At 50.1% G+C, this 20,398-nt stretch overlaps 1 protein-coding gene across 4 annotated transcripts in view; it reads right to left on the minus strand.

The window, feature by feature from the left end:
* NTRK3 (neurotrophic receptor tyrosine kinase 3) overlaps positions 1-20,398 on the minus strand; it is a 367,569-nt gene that overhangs the window by 83,517 nt on the left and 263,654 nt on the right. The window contains exons 13-14 of one of the 4 annotated variants that reach the window (XM_040642770.1): positions 13,863-13,997; positions 11,978-12,389 (exon numbers count right to left, since the gene is read on the minus strand). The exons of 2 other annotated variants lie outside the window; for them this stretch is intronic. In XM_040642770.1, coding sequence (XP_040498704.1) covers positions 12,271-12,389; positions 13,863-13,997 — 254 coding nt within the window. In that variant the 3' untranslated portion in view covers positions 11,978-12,270. Of the gene's footprint in view, positions 1-11,977; positions 12,390-13,862; positions 13,998-20,398 lie in introns of those variants that run through there. One more of the 4 variants, XM_040642771.1, reaches the window with a different exon arrangement.

Here is a 20,398-nt window from a genome sequence, read left to right on the forward strand (position 1 = left end):
TTCTCGACCTTGGCGCTATTGACATTTGGGGTCATATCACTTTGTTTTAGGGGCTCCTAGTAGTATCTGCTTTCAGTTGGGACAACCAAAAATGTCTCCATGCATGCCCCTGGGGGACAAGTGACTGCCGGTTGAGAACCACTGCACTGGGCTATGAACCTCCTGGGGGCAGGAAATAGGACTCTTTCACTTCACTGTTTGCAGGGAAAGTCAATGAACCCACATCTCTGTTCCTGATCTCAGAAACACTCTTGAAAGACCTACTCTCCTGGGGAGGATTGTGACGTCCTGGTGCCAAAGAGCTCCTCAGAACAAGCTGAGAGCAGTCCTTGATCCCTGGGCTGTACGTGATAAATCTGGGGCGTGGAGATAAAAACACCAGGAGACAGGGGAAGAACAGAGCCACACACCCAGGACTCCACAACTCCAGGGAGCTGCCTGATGTGTGCACAGAGTTAACCCAAGAGCCCCTAAGACATTGTACACTTCACAGTCCAAACTTCCTCTACCAAAACTGCCCACCACGTCAGGAATGCGAGGGAGGGGCCAGGGTCTCTAAACTTACACAGATGCTCCTACGTGACCTGGTAGAACACCACCGAGCCCCAGATGTGCCTTAGACAAATCCCAATGTGATGCACCCAGAGGGCTAGGACGCACATGATGGGACGTCTGACCTGCAAGGTGCCGATTGTAAATTCCCTTCATCCCCACGCCACGCATTCCACTCTTTTTCACCATCGGGATTTTGCAAACCCTGTTCGTGGTGAGTCTCTTCAATCAGCCAGTCATGCTTACTGCTATGGCAAACTCAAGCTCCTTCTCTTGAGCAAGCAAATGTCCACCATTCAGCTTTCTTCATAATAGATGAAGTCCTTGTGCATTCCCCATACTCCTAGCAATTGCATATCAGCATCATCAGTGGTACCCACAGCAGGAAATGGGGTTCGGACGCCAGCCTTACCCTTGGAACAAAGGGCATGACTGACAGTGAACGATTTCACTGACACCAAAGAGACTCTGATTTGAGAATCTACTTGTGCCTCAGTTTCCCTACAGCAACAGGGCTCAAAATGTGGGCCAGACGTGCCTGGCGGCCCCAAGACCCCATTAGGAAAGCCATGTGTGAGAACTATTTTCCTAGGAAGCTCTAAGGTCTAAGGTCTACTGAGGTCAACTGAGATGGTCTTCGCATTTTTCACCCTCGTTCTCTCACGGGTATGCGTGGAGTGTTTCCAGTGGCTTCCTGCCGTGTGATGACATCATCTGATGGCTAACTGGTATGTGTGTCTGTGCTTGTGTTTTTAAATCTTTCTCAGTTCTGATTTCAACTGCAATAAATAGAGATGGATATAACTCACATAAACAAAAGCTCTTTGGTCCTCGTCATTTTTAAGGGATCCCGAGACCAAAAAGTTTGAGAACCACTGCCCTCGCGCAGCGATGCCGGTCCCACTTCTACATCACTGAAAGCAGGCAGTGAAGGAAAAATATTTGGAAGAACTTTCTGAGAGGTGTAGTAAGTCCCGAGTATAAAAATAAGTACATTTTCAGAGTTTTAGAATAGGAGTGTCACCATGACATTTTAGCTGCAAAATGTTCTCTAGGTTCTTCTAGGTGGAAAAAAAAGTCTAAAAAAACAGCAAAAGTATTAATATTTTCAATAAAAGCAATACCTGGGAAACACAATATTGCTTATTTGGAGGCTTACTGATGATCCAATTTGCACTTGGACTAGCTTCACCTCAATGTCCCCAACCTGGCAAAAATTGGTTCCATTCATTTGCATCTCCAAGAGTGTCCAGGGTGTGCAAAAACAATTAGAGGCACAGGGACCGAGAGCACATTCATACTATTTGTGGAGAGAGAAGCGAGAGCATCTGAAGCTTGTCATTTTTAATTTAACTGCAATTCTGAGATTATCAGTGGATTTCAATTACCCATGCTATAGAATCAGGATGTGATTAGCAACCAGAGCCCTTTTTTTAAACATCTAAACAACATCACTGTCCAAAATAAACAGATAAAAGACCTCATTCCTTCCAGCTTTAACACCAACCCTTCCATCACTCCCGATTTTCCCTTTATAAATTTCTTCACTTCCTTTCTTCCCCCGCTACCCCCACCACTCCATAACATTGATGGTACTTTCTCTCCCCTCCACCCCCACCCAGGCGCGAGGTATTCTGAACACATGGCATCATTCACTGGCCTAGCATACCCAGAAGAGGCATATGACAGTTGCCTCCAATTTGCAAATGGAAAAATTGGGAGATAATATCCACCATGTTGAGATAATATCAACATGGCCAACTGGTGGCCAGGCCAAAACCGAAGTGCTTCACACCCGTCCGGGAGCAGTACACGAGCTGGTGGGAGTGGAAAGAGGTGGTGAAGGACATGGTGGAGATCCTTCAAGAGGAAGAGATAACTCCTGCTTTCTGCAACAACCGTTTCTAGAAATCTCCTCCCCCCAACTCCCATGTCAAAGGACTTGAGTTTCCTTAATTAATATAATAATAGTAGTAGTAATAATAATAACAATAAATAATTCAAGGAGAGGTCAATAGCATGTCACCAACAAGAAAAGTTTTACCAGTTCAAGGCTGGGGCAGATAAATAATGGAACGTGAACTACCATCTTAAGCCTGGCCACTTCTCTACAGCCTGCTTCCATCTTCTATGCTATAAATAATTCAGAGTTTTCTTTTTTCTTAAATATCACAAAACCAAGTCGGCATCTTTATGTGAAGGATTCTGCTGTGTCCCTCTCTCCCTCCTCCTCTCCCTCCCTAGCCAGCCCAAGCAACTCCCCAGAGAATGACCTCTCAAGCTTTAACATTTATTCTTTGACATTTCAGACTATTTGTTAGGCAGAGCTGCCTTCTTGAGATCAAAGTCAGAAAATCTTGCCGAGAACTCCCGCTTGGCCCCGTCCAACTGTGACAGAGAGGGTCTATTAACCCCCAAGCATCTGCTTCCCTCCTCATCCAGAGAAATTCACCAACCCTCACGTGAAAGGGCAGCCATCTCTCTCTTACTTCCCTCCCCTTGCCTTCAAGCCCCCCCAGCATTTCAGGAGGGAGCAAAGGCGCTCTTCCCACGTGATACACCAAGACACTCAGCAGAGAGAGATAGACCCAAGAACCAAAAGATGTCCCCTACAGGAGACAATAGCGATTCATGGGGATCTGGCATTTGGGGCACCTGACTAGGTAGACTCTTTGTATCTGAGGATTAGCAAGCTCAGAAACAAATATGGAACAAGGAAAAGTAACTTACCCCAAGCCATTCTGCTAGTGGAGGTGCTGAGACTGGGCTCCAGGTCTTCATTTCTGTGTCCTACCACTAGATGATGTCTCCTCCACCAGCCCGGAAGGGCGGCCGGGTTTAGTGCTGAAGTCTTATGTGAGATGACTTACCATTTTCTTCTGAGATGCCACAGTGAAGGTTTCCTGCTCTTCACAAGAGTACCTATCCACCAGCTCTCAGAATCATGGCTGCCTCTATGCCACGCAGAGGGCAGAAGTAGGGACTGAGCCAATGGCTGGGCAAAGGTGTTGGGGGGTGGTTGTTCATCTTGATATAAGGCCAGTGGTTGGCTAATATCCTGCTTCATTCTTCTTTTTTAAAAAAGCTCTGAGCACCCGATACCCCGGTGTTACCTAAAGTGTGTGTGTCGATCTACTGATAGGTATTAAGTGAAGAACATTCTGTGTCCAATTAGACTGGGAAAGTGGTGGGATAAAAAGGTTTATTTAAAGCAGGACTTCTCAGAGCCTTTAATATGCTAATGTGTATTGTGAATCTATGAGAGATGACATGGCTATACCATGTAACATTCTCCAAAGTTACCGGATGGGCTCTTAGCATCTCATGAGACTCTAGGGAAGCACTGTCGCAACCAATGTAAAGGGGAACACTTGATCCTGACAGCATCATTTATGTAATAACTGGAGTAGGAGGAAAAGATTTCTCTGCAAGTTGAGAACTCAAATTAAGAGAGAGCCACATTGCAGAAACTGAAGCTTTGCCCAGAAAACTGATCAGTTCATGTGAGACAATAGTGGGCCAAGTGGTTGACCCGTTAACACTACTAAGACAGCCAAAAATACCATCCTGAAAAGGCCCAGTGGGTCACTCTGGTCTTCTTAGTGACCAGATCGGCCATTTGGTATCAGAGGTACGAGGGGCCATTGCCTGTTATGGTTGCAGAGTTGCCAGACCTACAGCCATCAAGATGGGAGGAGTCCATGAGTCATTCAAACAAGGACTCAGAATTTAAATTCTCCCAGGAAGGACATTCTCAGAATGTATTCTATATTTGTGGTGCCTCCTCTGCTCCCCACTGACTGTGGGAAAGAACAGACTCGAGCTCTCACTGGCCAGCTCGGCATCTGGCTCTCTCTGAAGGGAAAGGCTTCGGTCCAAAGCCGCGGCCCTCAGACAGAAGCAGCCAGAGTCACGGACCCCGGCTGTGTCATCCTGGCAAGACTGAGCTTGCGGAGACCGAGGCTCACGACAAAACTTGCTGTGAGATTTCTCCTCAGCCTCTCTGTCATGAGAAGGCCGACAGTTTGGTGTCCATGAAATACAGAGGTTGGCCTCAGCCTGCCTTCTGGCATTTTCCTTCTGCCTGAGACTGTTTGAAGGAGGGCCTGCACCTACACTTGGCCCATGAGACACAGACTTGAGGACTTGCCCTTCTTGACTTGGGCAGCAGAGAGCAGCTCCTGGGGACTGCTTGGGCAGCCGGTGCTGATAAAGACTGGGAGGGACAGACCCTTGTAGGTTCAGAGGTCTCCTGTGCTTGCGACCGGAACCCTCTCGACTTCAAGCTCAAGGGCTTGTGTCCTGTGTTCCCGACACCCTCAAGAACCTGGCTGCGTGAAGTAAATATTTCCCCAGGCCCGTGTACTCGCCCAGGGCTGCATCGCAGACCGTATGCAGATGTCCTTCCTTTAAGAGCACCCGTGACCCCTTCCCCGCAGCCCCAGGCCCGCTCTTTCCTGAGACGTCCATTTGGGAGTTGGGATAGCGTGGCCTTTGGCCAAAGGCTGTTGCAAGCCCTGCCGGGTAAAGAACATTGCATTGCAATTGTAAAGCAACATCCCGAGGACCAAAACAGACCAAAAAGTAGGGGGAGCTTCAGAGTAAAAGGAGGTGGCATTTCAGAGTTCTGCAAAAGAACTATCACCCAGCCACCTCTGGCAGCCACAAAAGCACTTTCCTGGGGACAAGTCCCTGCCCTTCTCAATGCAGAATGAACTGGGGGACAAAGGAGGGAAGCCTGATCTTTTTAAGGGGAACAGGCCCATCGCTCCAGGGAGGTCCCCAAAGGCAGAAGCAGGCTTTCGTGTTGCTGCCGTGGTAACGGCTCGTGGGCAGCAGGAGCTGAGGGGAAGGACAGCCACGAAGAGAGGCTGGTAGGCACTATTAGCCACTAAGGCCACCGGCGTTACTTACCAAGATGAGGCTTGATGGGGGTGTTATCTGAGCTGAGGTGATGCTCTGCCCCCCCGAACTTTGTCGAAGCCACAAACCAGGGAGCACAATCCTGGAACTCATACCTGGGGCAGCCCAGCTCCTTGGTCTCCAAACCCTTTCCACGGCTGAGTGGGGAGTGCTGACCGTCCCTCCAAACCCTCACACGTCACTTGACGCTGCTCTGATGGGGGCGGGGGCGGGGGCTGCAGGGAGAACGGCTCAGCGTCTCTGCCTCTCAGAAAAGCCAAGCTCTGTTCCTATTACGCCCTGTGCCCCCTCTCCACCCTTGGCCAAATCACAGTTAGATGCCTCTACATCAGAGAGGCCTCCGCAGCGCCTGTCTGCAGAGCAGTGTGGGGAAAGCCGTGACCCCGAGAAGCCCAGGGCTGAGCCGGAAGCTTGTGTGTCTCCTGTTTCCGAGGCTTGAGAAGTATCATCGAAGCCCTCAGCCAGGACCTCTCTACAGCTCTGGCTCTTCGCTGAGAATCTGGTAATCCTGCTTCTCCCCTCTACCCCACATCATTCCAGATGCCTTCCCAAAGTGGACCCACGTGGACTGGGTCTTGCCCCAGGCTGGAGGCCTCTGACACACAGTCGGAGCCAGCAGCAGCCTCTAGCCCCTGCAGGATCTGCGCTTCTCAGAGACCCTCCCACCTGCTCGTTCCTCCTTCCGGGGAGTCAGCAGGCCTTGCCCAAGGCCAGCCCCAATACTTCCTCCTTCTCCCCTATTCTCACTGTCTCTTCCCCAGCCCCTGGAGCACACAGAACACTCGAGCCATGCACTCCCTTCCCCCTGCAAGGCCAGCACGGTGGGGAAAGATCGAGCCCTCTGAGGTGCACACCCAGAGATCTCCTGACGGGAGGGGGGTGTCCTGATGGACGGGGCCAAAAGTACAGAGAGGCCGGAGACCCCCCTCCCATGCAGAAACCTCCCTGAGCCAGCAGGAGAGATTTAACTCCAAGAGGACCCTGGGGTCACCCTATGGAAATGTCACCCACTGAGAGGAGGAATTGGGACGAAAATCCTACCCAAACGGATCTCAGAATCCTGATGGAATTTATGGACCACCCCCCAAAAAAGCAGACAAGGGACCTTACCTCTTGCCAGCACATCTCCTTCAACTCACTTTTGGGTTCAAGTAGGGGTGAACAAGGAGTCTTACTGAGCTGAGAGTGATACTGTCAGCTCCAGGCTGAGCTTTCCTGGGGAGGTGGGAAGTGCAGGGGTGCCCATTTCTAATGGCAAAGTGCAGAGCGAGAGCCACTCAAGGCACCTGGGGGCCGCAGCAGCTTTGCTCACATCAACCCCACTGAAGAGGGGGCAGGGGAGGGCACGGTGGAGCTGGGAGAGGGGAGGGGGCCCAGGCCTCCCGGACAATCTGGCTGCAAACCAGGCTCCCTCTCACTCCCATGCTCCCCACTGCCCCGTCACCTCCTCCACTGTCCCACTCAAGAGTTTCCCTCCGTTCCTGTCCTTCCCAGGGGAGCCCCAGAGAGGCCAGCATCACCCCCCTGCCACCCCCTCGCTCCTCCTCACCTCAATTCTCTCTCCCTTCTGGAACTGCTCTGACAGCAATGCATGAGTCGAGCCAGAGCTCAGAGTCCTTGAACGCCAAAGAACGAAGGCCCTCTGCCTAATCCATGCCTGGCATAGCTCAGAAAGCTACACGGCGGCGAAGCTCTCCTGCTCTGATCCGCCCGCGCCTGTCCTGCCTCCGTGGCCTCGAACCCTCTGCTGCCCCTTGCTGCTGTGTCTGAGACCCGTGAGCCCCTCATGCCTGGGCTTGACCTGCGGGAACTGGACCCAGCCAGGGCAGGCATCCCGGCCCCATCACACCTGTGCTGAGGTCACACCTGCGGCTGGGAGGTGGAGGTAAGGACACGGCTTCTGGAAGCTCGGCTGCGGAAGGAATTCCCACACAGAAGGGAAGAGCCAGGGTGGCCAAGAGGCCAGCTTCTTGGCTTTCACATGGAACACACTTAGCATCTGTTCTTTTCCTGGGTGAGAAGCATGTGGCTGAGCTTTGACACCCCGGGAGGTCTTTCGGCTGGGACAAGAAAGTTCGGGGCGGGGGGGTGTCAGGCAATGAGCTTCCTTCCTCCCACCACCTTCCTGTCTGAATCTGCTCGCACTTGCCCGGACCCGGGCAGCCTCACCCACCCTCTGGAGGGTCAGGCGTCTCACCCGACAAGCCCTCCCCAACATCAAAGATGCCACCGTTGTCTGCTTGGCAATCTTGCCACCTGCAAGCCGGGTAATTAATCTTAGACCGAAGACCAACCACCCCTTCAGGTGCTCGGGGTCACGAAATGCTAGTGTGGGTGAGGGACCAAAACACTGCAGACATTCTTTTCTGGAGAGTCTTTAAAAATCACCCTGTTTGGATGGTTCCAGAAGTAGGTTCAGGACGGCATCTAGCCTCAAAGGGCCCCAAAAGACTTATTCACCTTGGGAGGGTGGGGAAAGGCCGTGGCTGTGTAGCCCAAGGAGAGCAGCCTTCCAGAAGCAGAAGACCTCAGGGAAGTCAGGGAGACCTCACGCCAGCCCTGGTTCTGCTGGTCCCAAGCTGTGACAACTGGGGCTCGTTCCTGAGCTTTCGGACACTCGGTTTCCTCCTGGGAAGCACATGCCTGGCTTTGAGCAGCTCTGCATCAGTGACATAATGACAATGTTTCATGGGTGGGCCCCACTCTTCAGCACTCGGTAACCAGTTCCAGGATCTGGTCATATAATCCTCGTGAAAGAGTCCAGTTCTCTCCAGCGCATGTCCCTAGAAGGCCCTACCTGTTTTCAAGCTTCCCACTCTCCAGGCTCCCAGGATCAGGGCTCAGAACCAGTGCTCCCCAGCCACCCCCTCGAGAATTTAGACCCAGACAAGCACCTGGCAAGCCCCCTGGCTTCATGGCCCATGTCAGCCGTGGACCTGAACGACAGGATCACAGTGCAAGCTGGAGTCCAAGAAAACCATGGTGCAATTCCTGCGGGTGAGATTCCAAACCCAGAAGGTCTTGCTGGTCCCCCGAGCCTCCCTGCATGAAGCCAGGCCAACCCAGGGTCCTTCTGAGCTGAGTTCCGCTCTCTGGGTCTGTCCCGTGCCAGCTGTAACGACCCCAGAGGCTCTAACATTAGGGTAAATGCCTGGGACTTCAGGGCCCAGCAGGAAAGCATGGAACACAGAGTCCCGGACACTGAACACTGCTCTCCCTTCTCAGCTGGTCCTCGTTCGCCTGACATCGCTCTGTGCTTCACCTGCCACCCTCCCGTCTCCTCCGCTGGACAGAGGCAGGCTTTCTCAGCTCTCCTCAGATCTCACTCACAGCACAAGGCCTGGCCTTGCACTTCACAGGCAAGACAGAAGCCACCAGAAAGCCCTCCTCCCCCCTTCCTTGCTGCCAAACCTCTAAACCCCCATCTTTCCTCTTGCCTTCTCCTGTGTTGGAATAGCACTCCCTTCACAGGACTGGTGCAGCCCATTTCCTCTGAGCTAGGTGCTGTCCCTCCCCTCTCCTCAGGGGCCATTTCCATTCATCCCCTCTTCTCCCACGCATTGAAGGCTCCACGCATTAGAACAAAGCAATGCTCAAATCTCTCTCTTACTAAAAATGAAAGTTTTTCCCATGGTCCCAAAGATCGGGCCATCCCAATTCTAGCCCTGGAACCGCAGAGAATAGGAGAATGCAGAGGTGGGGCAGTGCCTCTCCCAGGCCATTCTAGAGAAGAGAACCTTCCATTTGGGGTGAGGTTGGTGGCAGGGCGGGGGGGAGGGGGGCTCACACTCGATTTAAATAGGTTAAGTCAATGAGGGTCAGGAGAAAAAGCACCACCCTAGCCTGACCACTCCCCTATTGGGACTTCTGCCTTGAGCCCCCCCACCTTGCCCTACCTGTCTCTCTGTTACCTGCTAAGTAAGCAAGCTCCCACAAAGGCTGCTGAGGTCCAGCCAAAGGTCCAATTCCACCCAGGAAACCTTCCTCGGCCCCTGTCCTCCCTCGTCCTCAAAGGAAGATGTTGTAAGTTACAAGCATGGCAACCCTTCCCGCTGGGTCAGGGCCGGGAATGCAGAGCAGACAGCCAAGCCCAGTTCACTTACACACGCTAATCTCAGGACCCCACCACTGCCTCCCCCTTCAGGCAGCCCACCTGCGACCTGGAGGAGAGTCTGGCCCACCTGAGTGTGTGTGTGAGTAGGTGCCTGAATGGGCCATCCCTGAATGATCAGCAGACTGGCCTACAAGCCCAGAGCCCCATCTTCCTCTGGGCAAGGTCATGTCCGCAAGATCCAGGGAAGGTACAAAACTGCTCCATCTGAGGGAGAATCCTTGTGACCTGCTGGTGCAAGGGTCTCTCGGTTCTAATCCCAAACCTCTTACACATCAGCTCGGGAGAAAGGATCGTGGTAAGCCTCAGCCGCTCAGACAACAGAACAGTCCTCCAGCCACCAAGGAGGCGAGGCTCTCAGTGGCCTGGGCAGTGTCTGGGGGAGTTAGGTTTGGAATCTCGCTTCTGCCTTTTGTGCTGTGTGACCCTGGGTGAACCATTCAACCTCTATAGAATAAGGAAACACTTCACAGGATGGACTTGACCTAGCTGGAGAGTCTCAATGAAAGCAACACAATGCAACAGATTGTAAACACTCTGGCAAACAAGGACCGAGCTGAGAAACGTCTTTAAAAGAGTATCCCGTAGCATGGGGGAGGGGAGGGAGAAATGTGGGAATTTCTGTGTCTTTAATATTCTTTGCAAAATTGCCAAATAAGAGGTCTGATGCAGTCATTTCATTAGAAAATAAAGTGTTTATTAAGAAACTATACACTGAACACTCCTAGAAGTCTCTGTGGAAATACAACGCCCCATTGTCACAGCACAAGGTGAGAAAATGGCAGAATAAAAGATGCTGGGATGGATGGAGCCTGGCAGGCTGGAAATGAGGTAATGATTTACAATAAGTAAAAAACATCATCCTCAAGCTTACTCCTTAAAGCCACACTCGGGAGGAGGCCCTGGCCGGAAGGGTCAGCAGGACACGATGGGGATCAGCCTGACATGAAGCAGTTGCGGGGAGGAGGATGGCGGGGGGCTGGCAGGGGCTAGATACACACACATCTCGAGGCCCTGGAGAAAACCCGGACCCCCGCACGATACTCTGGACACTACAGTGTTTGGGAGGCCATCCCCGATACGGGCCAAGAACTTGGAAAGCTTCGTGATTTTAACCTTTAGGGAGGCATCTGCAGAATCGGTGGGAACCTGGCACAAAGAACCACCATCCACAGGACCCAGGAAGGAGGACCTTCAGTGGGAAGCTTGATTCCCATGTGAATTTGCCGAAGCCAGACCATCTACTATCTCTTGCTGTGCACCACCACCCCAAAACTTAAGTGGGTTAAAAACCACCACCGCCGCCATGTCCTAAGAGCTCCCCATGGGAGACCCCCTGCTTCATGCTCTCCACCACCAAGGGACAGCCTGTGCTGACTTACCACAGAGGTACCCCAGGTGGGAGTGGCTGGGCCAAGCCCGGAGCCCACTCAGCCAACACGGCAGCAAATCTGGGAGAGCTTCCGGCCCTACAGTGGTGCCTTTCCTATCAAAGCAGGGCAGAGGCATCCCCTTCCTTCTCCCTCCCCTGGATCGAGCTGGAAATGGGAGGAACAAACCCCCTCTTTGGGAGAGGGTGGCCATGGAGCAAGGCATGAGTCAACGCAAGCAAAGTAAACACATATATTGACCAGAAAACAATGACACTTCCACGGGTGCCATGAGAGGGGCTGGAGGAGGCCAATTTTTCCTTCTCTTCCCCTTCAGTTCATCTTGGCCTTGAAATGGTGATTCCACTGGGTTCCGAAAGTTCTCAGAGTCAAGAGTAAATGAAAGTGGGGGCGTAGGGAGCCAATCCTGGGAGCAGGGACTAGCAGGAAGGGCCTTGGCCCCTGACTCCCTCGGTCCCTTGTGGTCCTAGGAGGATGGCCCATTCACAGGCAACACCTCGCGTAGCAAAAGCTTGTCAGGACTGCAGATCTAGGGGCCAAGGAGTTTTCTAACATCACACTTCACCGTGAGCCATTCCAGAGAGAAGAGGAAGGGAGGGGGAAAATGTGTCCAAAAAAAGTATGGTTTTCTCCACCAAAAAAAAAAAATTTATATATATATATATATAGGTGTGTGTATATATATATAGAAAATGATTGGTTTCCATTCTTTCCTCTGAGACCTAATCTGGTGCCAAGACTCGGGCCTGGCTCCCCCTCTCTCACCGCGTGGTCTCCACCTCTGCTTAGCCGCTCTTCCCCAATGGAGGTTGCAGGGTGATGAGGTCGCTAAGAGGACAGCCTGGTGTCCTAGGGAGAGCCAGGGAGACCCCATGCTTGCAAGCAGGGTAAGTGCGGCTGGAGCGCGGCTGGACTTCGTCGGGCTTTCTCGTGGTGGTTGGGTGGTTTTTGTAAAGCAAGAGAATGGCTAGTGTGTTTTTAAAAGATGGTTCTTGGTGCACAGGTTTTTAAATCTCTTTATTGGCTCTAAAGATGGCGGCAGGAGCTGCCTCGGAGGCCGGGGGGGAGAAAAGGAGCACAGTGATGACTGAGGGAAAAGGGCAGCCCTGCCAGTGGCGGATGGGGGAAGACACCCGTCTCGGTGGCGTGAAAAGGGTGCAGGGGCACCGGTGGCTCATGCAGTTTCTACTTAGCATCCCCGGATCCAAAGAGAACAGCGCCTAGAGCTTCCCACCTCTCAGAGGGCCCAGCCTACCCAGGTGACATCAAAACAGGGAGGCTTAAAAGGAGCTTTTAAAAGCCATGACGTCCTTTGCTGAAATAAACACTGACATCCTCAACATAGATGCCATGGTTAAGAGGCTTGGAATGTCCGGGAAGGCTTATTGGATTCAACATAATTTCTCTGAAACCTATAAAAAACAAAAACAAAAAAACAGAAAAACAGAAAAAAGCAAAATAAAGTAAAAACCAAAATCCCCTCCCCCAAAGAAGATCAAAACTAGGAGGGGAAACAGAGAGGGAGCTTGGGGGGGAGAGCGGGGGAAGAACTGGAAATGTGGGATACAGATATATATTGGAAACTGCCAAATGAATTGTCAGCAAAAGGGAAGGACAGGAGGAGGGGTTAACTTAAAACCAAGCATGGTCAGAGAAACTGGAAACACTCCATTTTGCTGCGGCCTCCACTGAACCGAGGAAGGGAAGTGAGCAAACTATTTGGGGGCTTGGCCTTGGATTGTCACAGAAGAGCACGAGTGGCCTCATCGAGTTGGGAGGAGCCCCTGAGGATGAGCCGATAGGTAGATGGGAAAGGGGCATAACCGCTAGGGTCACTGGCGGGGAAAGGGGTGGGAGGGATGCGTTCTCAGATCTTGCAGTGTTAAGGGACAGTAGAGGGCCACTTCTAATCCTAGGAGCCAGAATCCTATCAACTACCTTGACCACACCCGGGGAAGGGGGGGGGTAGGAGCGCTATTCTTCCAAGCCTGCCAGCTCTTTCTCCGTTGACTTTTGGTTTCATTCACCAGCTCAGTGGAAAGTTTAGGAAATAATGGCTGCTCGTATCATAATGCCAAGTCTTATAGGGGACGGAAATGTGTTGCAGCAATGACACTGGTAGTCGCGTGCATGACAGCTCAGCTCCTGTCTGGCCACACTGCCACGGACTAAATTAGGCTGTTCAGAGTGTCCAGAGATGTGGGTGTTCCTGACCTAAACAAAGATGAAGGTTTCTCAATCAACCCCAGATTCTAATAATGTCTGTACAATGTGTGAGAGAGAGAGTGTGTGAGTGTGTGTTCACATGTACGTGAGTGCAGACGGGACAGGAGCGAGCCCATCTCTTCGTGAAAGCCACGTGCAGGCATGTGAAGGGCACCGTGGGCAGCTGGATGTCAGGGATACGATGGGAAGAGACCGAGTTGGTTGCATTGAGACTCTCCCCTCCTCCTTCCCAGGTCAAAACACAGCTGAGTACTGTGGGCACTGGGAGCCCTCCGTCTGCAGGGGGCGGGGTCAGGTTTGTGAGGATAGAGGGAAACTTCCTTGCCTATGACATATGTTTAGAAGGAGGCTCAGCTTCAGGATGAGAAGCGGTGTTAACCTGGGTTGAGGGCTCTCGTGGGTCTGAGGCGGCCTGCCTAGCTGTGCGTGACACCACTGTTCCTATCCAGGCCACGGTCCCTCTCTTGCTTCTCCCACACCCCTCACCTTGGCCCTATGACATATCTTCCCTGGATATCAATCCCACATTGGGCACCTAGCCATCCCCCAGTCCTCTGGGACCTATGGAAATTCCATGAGGTCTTAAGACTCTTAAGAATCAAAATTGGTTGGGGGAGGGGTCTGTACTGTATACAAAGACGTCAAAGGAGGTAACTCACCATGTGACCTTGGGTAAGACACTTCCCCACTCTGGACCTCAGGTTCCTCATATATATAGTGAGTTGATGAGACTAGATGATCTCTATTGTCCTTCAAGTTTAATATCCCATGATTGTCTATGTTTGAAAAGACCCCTGGCAGAAGAGGCAGACATGGGGGGAATTAATGGTCAGTATGGAGCCCCAAGTGCAAAAACATGGGGAAGTAGTTTTCATGGGCACAGTGCCAGAAACAAAAGCCCAGGTGTTCCCTGCTCCTGTAGTCAACACTGCTTTACCTGGAGGGGCACCTGCTTCATTTCATGCATAAAATCCAGATACACGGTCCTCGGAGTGTCACACTGTGGCCTTAAAGAACTGTAACCCAGGAGTCAGGGAAGACCTGCCATCACCATGGACTCTGTTCAACCCTTTCCCTGACGTGTTTGCCCCCCATCCCCCTTCCTGGGCCCGAGCACTCTGAACTTGTGCCCATCACTGCTATTCCGGACGCCATTCTCAGGGCCAGAATGATGATTCTTATCACTTGGGTGATGACCCCGCTGGTCCCAAGACCCTCCTTCTGGCCCCTTCTCTCTCTCAGAAAAAATTCAGCTCATCTCCAAGAGGAAAATAGCTGGATACGGGGCAATGAGGAGGAGACGGGGCAGGGGGGTGGTGAGTTTGGTCCCTTAAAAGTCTTTCTTGGCTTAATTATGGCATAAACAGAACCACAAACACTGTTGGTTCACTAGACCCGGGGACAACAACTCCTCCAAAGCCATAACGTCAGAGCTTGAGAGCGAAATCTCCTTTGGAGGCCATGCAGCACCATGGGCCCTGGAAGGCTCCATGTCGGATCCATTAAAGGCAGGGCCAAGCCCGCCTCAGCCTCTGCCAAGGTCCCCGAAGCTGCCTCCGTGAACATGAGCCTTTTCCCATATTAGCCGGGATCTGAAGTTTGTTTTCTCTGGAACTCTTTCCCAGGTGGAGCCTTTCCAAGATTCTAAGTGCTGAATCCTGATAGCACAGGAGGCACCGCTCCAAGATCCTCCATTCCTCCCCCTCTCGCTCAGAACAACCCTGGAGCAGGAAGGGAAAGGCATCTGCGTGGGGGAGGGCAGGGGAGACCAGGACCACCGTGGACACTGACCGGGAAAGGCACAGATGGGTGGAGGGGAGGCTGAGGAGGAGCAAACCCACCTCCGAAGAAGGCCTCGCCCACCCCACCGTGCCCCACGGACCTCCGTGTCGAACCTTTTCCTCCAACTGGTGACAGCTCTCCCCATAGCCATGCAGCACAGAGCTCGCCGTAGGCCCTCCGTGACTCAGAACAGAGCCTGGTCTTCAGGGACTCTCTAGGTATCGTTTCCTGAGCAGCGAGCCAGAGACTCTGAGATCGTTTGGGGAAGGGAGGGGAGCTGGGAAGGCAGGCTGGGGGGGAAAGGGCACTGCGCACCCACACTACTGGATGAAAGTCCTGGAACCAACCCCACTGGGCCAAAAGCAGGTTAAATCTTCAAACGCAAAGACTTCAAGAGTCACCGCAGCAGAGAAGGGCCAGCTCCAACGGCCGCACAACACAAAAGGGGGCTAGACCTTCAAGCCTCTCGTTTTTCTGACAGCCTTGCCGATTCCAAGCATCCATGCCTCTCTGGGGTCTCACCCCAGCCCTACTGCCATGCTCTGGACTTGGGAGCCCAGTGCCCCCCGCTTTCCAGGATCCACCAGTGAGAACTTCCCAGCCTCTCTTGCCTACACATTCCTCACGCAGCTCTGGGTTCTCAAGGCTTCCCTTTCGGTCCCTGCTTCTTCCTTTTGTTATCTGACATGATAATTTTATTACCTACCTCCATAAAGTGGTTTAGGTTATGGCCTTGATAAAAGGCCCACTACCAAATGGAGCTCTATTGGATTATTTCCCAACACTTCCTCTTCAAATGTATTTGTTCGTCATCTCCAAGTTGCTACATCACACTGGCACTTAGCACTTACATGGCATTGGTTGGGAGAAAAGCGCTTTAGACTCAAGAGTGGGTTGAAATACACAGGAGACCTAGCGCTGAGGTCAGGGGTGCCTTCACAGGGACCCAGAGACACAGGGCAATTCAGATCCTTGTCCAGAACGTGAGAGCAGGAGGGGGCAACAGGCCAGACGTGAGGGTGAGGAGCCCACTCTGCCACGCCAGCCAGGGGGCGCTCTATCCACAGCCTCCCCATCTTTCCCCAAGGGGTAAGAAGAGGTGAGGGGTTTTGAACTATGCTGCAGGAAGGCATGGACTGATGAAGGCAGCCCCCAACCAATGTCCCACTATAACAATCCTACCAACAGATGCGTCACTGAGCCCCCCAGAATCCAAAGATCTATGCAACATAGTGATGGTACCAGACACTGCTGACAGCTAATCCAGTGTCCCCCGATATCTTTAAAAGGCTGCTATTATCAACTCCATTTTAACTGTGGGAAAACAAAGGCTCAATAATATATTTTTAAAAACCAACCAACCAACCAACCAACCAACCAACCAACCAACCAAGTTCACTCTGTGGAAGAGTCTGATATTGAACCAAGTTCTTCATAACCCCAAAGTCCTTATCATGAACTACTTTGCAATATGGCTTCCATTTGTTGAAAATCCATAACCAGGGAAAAGAGGCTGACAGGGAAGTCAAGGAAGCAGTGGCAGGGACAATCTGCAGGGGAAGCAGGGCTTCATATATGGCTCTCTCTGCAAGGCCTGGATGGACAGCTGAGGTGTTCTTTCCTCACGAACGGCTTCCCTAGCCAGGGGGATAAGCATCCACGTGCCTGTCCCTGCCCACCGCCAGCCTTTCCGCACGCTGTTTCATTTTTGGCCCTGCCACACCCACCACTCTTACAGTAACATGTGGCTTGCACTGGGATTTTCCAAGTAAGGAAACCCAAACTCTACCTACACACCGACTCCTTCATTTTGATGGAACTTTTAGGAGTTCAGCTTAGGGAGGATGAAAAGTAAACCCAATGAGAGAGAGATACTAATGAGTTTGGAGAGAAGAACAATTATCCAGAACATAGTCACACCCATAGCAAGAGTGTGGACTATCTGAGAATGCCCCTGGAACACCAAGCATGGCACCGGGAAGAACTCTCTCCCCAGCACCTTCCCCACCCCGGCCACTATGTGAACAAGAAGGGTCAGGAAAGAGTATATTATGGTAAAGAAAAGCTCCCTCACAGACAGATATTTCTTGCGTCATTTCCTGCTTGTGTGGTGGTCTCTCCAAGGTCATGGAAAGAAGGTCACCAAGGAGTCCTAACAGTCCCTGGGATAGGACCATGGTTACTTTGTTCCATACCTTTGCCTCCTGATGTGGCTACCACATTGTTTTCTATCTAGGCTCCTTCTTCTCCTACCATCAGATTCAGTAGAAGGCTGGTGGCGATGACCCGGGTGGGTGACATTAAAATGCCTAGCCTTGCTGGCCATGACCTAGCTTAAAATTCTCTTACAAACTGCTTAAAATTCCCATAGCTCTTCTTTCATTCTGAGGTTGCAAACCTAACCTATAGGCCATATGCGACTCTAGGATATGTCTTTTTTCAGCACAATTTCTTTTTAAAATTTTTTACTTAGTTGCCAACATTTAAAACTTGGGAGATTTCACATTTAAAATTTCTGTATTTGTAGCTTCTCTTGAAAATCCAAGAGTTCTGGCAATGCTGGGCCAGCTATTTCTGCACAGTGCAAATCAGCTAGAGCAATGCGGTGGCCACTCATTTTAGAGAGGCATGCATTCTCCACTTTGCCATATACCCTACCACTCCCTATTAGCCTCTACCTGACCCCTCCACTTATTTCCAATACCTGCATGGTCTGCGTTAGCATTTGAGCTTAAAACTTGGCAATAGACATAAAGCCAGCACTAGGTTACGGGCTATGCATTAAAGAACCAGGGAATGCCATCTCAGCAAGCCTTGCTGACTGCCCGTCATGACCAAACTTATGCTCCCTCTGGTCATGGTTAACAGTTATAAAGAAGGGGATGAAAACCTACATCCAGGGGACAAACCTATTTCAGAAAGTAGAGATCGTTCAGGAACTGAATCGCATAGGTAAGAGGGCACTGAATTTCAAAACAAAAGTCCCAATGAGAAGACATGCTGAAGACCATTTACAACGCTGCTGTTGGGGGACAGAGCGACACTGTATCATCAGCCAGCTCTGTGTTCCACACTGCTTACGTGTATAAGGCACCTGACCAAAGGTTGTCAAGTGCTACCTAGCAGGTCTCTTCATACAATCGTTATATTTCATGGGACGTGATTTGACCCAACTATCCCCACATCCTTATATTGACAAACACGCTACAAAGGATTCCAAGGGATACAAAAATGTTCTTGGAACTGAAATGTCCCTCCTGTATGCGTCCTGGCTAAGAGTATGGAACTGTTCCCCAACTTCAGAATGGAGCACCTCTTCTTGTGAAGTTGAACTTGGAAAATAAATAATGGGACTGCCCTGGTCCATGTGCCAAGTCTGGTTCCAGCTGTGTGCAGATGCTGAGGGAGGGGGTTGAGGTTGAATGTACCCCAAATGTGATTTGGCTCATGGAATCATGCCCACGGGAAGTCACAATGGAAGGGCATCCACACCCGGGTGACACAAAAAGGCCTAGAACACTGAGATCCTCAGACAACAGCAAGAGGCTGGTCCCTGAAGGAATCTTGAAGGCTCTTATGACTCTTCCTTGATGGACATGTCAAGGGCTGCACTCAGATATAGGAGGATGTGCCCAGGGACTCCACCCTTGGCATCACAAAGATTGTCCCAACTATAAGTGAATCTCGGCTGAAAGGAGTGAAATGTTAGTCTGAGAGAAAGGGAAATTCCTTCCATTCTAGGATGTGGATGAAGTGACCTCTTAAATTCAAAATACTCCATAAGCCATGGAGTAAAATTAGTCACATGTTCACCATTCTCAAAATTAACTGCATAAAGGACAGTCTGTGACACTGGAACATCTCTTAAATGTTTCACTGAGAGGAGAGGAAGCTCAGGTATTAAAAATGTTCATCTCCCACCCACTCCCTGAACTTCAAAATCCCTGTCTTTATATTCAGCATATTTTTCCCATTGTTGATTCTCTTTATACTTTTCAAATGTTTGAAATATCTGAAAATACCTGAAAAGTCTAGCGAATAGCGAATAGCAAAACCATGTGCCTACCACTAGTCTTAACAACTTACAATTGTCTCATATCTTCTCCCTAAAGTTTGAAAGAAATAATACACTATAGCTGCGGATGAGAACCCAAATGAGTCTGTCCAGGATCCTGTTCCTGTTTTTATCCCAAACCAGAGTTAACCACTTCCCTGAAATAGAGGATTATCATTTCTAAGCATCTTTGAATAATTTTGCTACATCGGTATATAATGATAAGCAAATTATAGTATTGTTTTGCCCAAACAAAGGATGTTTTCTAGATTTATCCATGTTGATCCATGTGATCCATGTAGCTCTCATTCATTAATTTTAACTGATGTAATCCACCATGTGAGTATACTGCAAATTATTTAGCTGTTCTACCAACTGAGATTTGTTTCCATTTTGTCAATATTTTTTTAAAAGTTGCAATAAATATTACACAAGTCTCTTTATGTGCATGTGGGAGAGTTTTTCTAGAGCAGCAGTTGGCAAACTTTTCCTACATAGGGACAGACAATGAATATTTTAGGCTTTATACAAATCTCTGTTGCTACTACTAAATTCTGCTATTGTAGTCTGAAAGCAGCCATAGACAATACACAAACAAATGACCGTGTTCCCATAAAACTTTATTTACAAAAAGAGATGGGACCCACATTTGGCTCTTAGCCCACAGACCATCATCTGCTGGCTTCTACTCTAGAGGTTTGTTACTCAGAGTGTGGGCATGCAGACCAGCAGCAGCAGCAGCTGGGAGTTTGGTAAAAAATGGAAAATCTCAGATCCCACTCAATCAACATCTGCATTTTAACAAGCTCTTTAGGCAATTTGTGTGCAAAAAATGCTTGAGAAGAATGGCTCTAGAGGATATCCTTATAATTTAGTGCATATTAATCCTTCGGTGTGTTCTTAAACGTTTCCCCAAAGTGATGGTATTAACTCATATTTCTATAATCACTAAATGGGTGAACTTCTTGCCCTGTATCCCCCTATCTGATATTATTTGATGTCTGGTAGACGTTCTCTCCCTGCACTTTTAAGGTGCATTTCCCTGATCACTACTGAGGTTGTTCATCATCTCAGCTGGAGTTTCCTGATCTCTAAATTGTCTAGTCATATCCTTTCCTCACTGTATCATATAGATCATATATATATATATATATATATACACACACACACACACATCTAGTCATATCCTTTCCTCACTGTATCTATTATATTATATATATATATATATATATATACACACACACACACACACACACACACATAAATGTGTATGTAAATATACATTACATATATATGTATATATGTACATATATATGTAATGTGTATATATATATATATATGCCTATATATAATAGGTTG

This window comes from Ursus maritimus, unplaced genomic scaffold (genome assembly GCF_017311325.1).
Source record: "Ursus maritimus isolate PB19 unplaced genomic scaffold, ASM1731132v1 scaffold_27, whole genome shotgun sequence".
NCBI classification, from domain to species: Eukaryota; Metazoa; Chordata; class Mammalia; order Carnivora; family Ursidae; genus Ursus; species Ursus maritimus.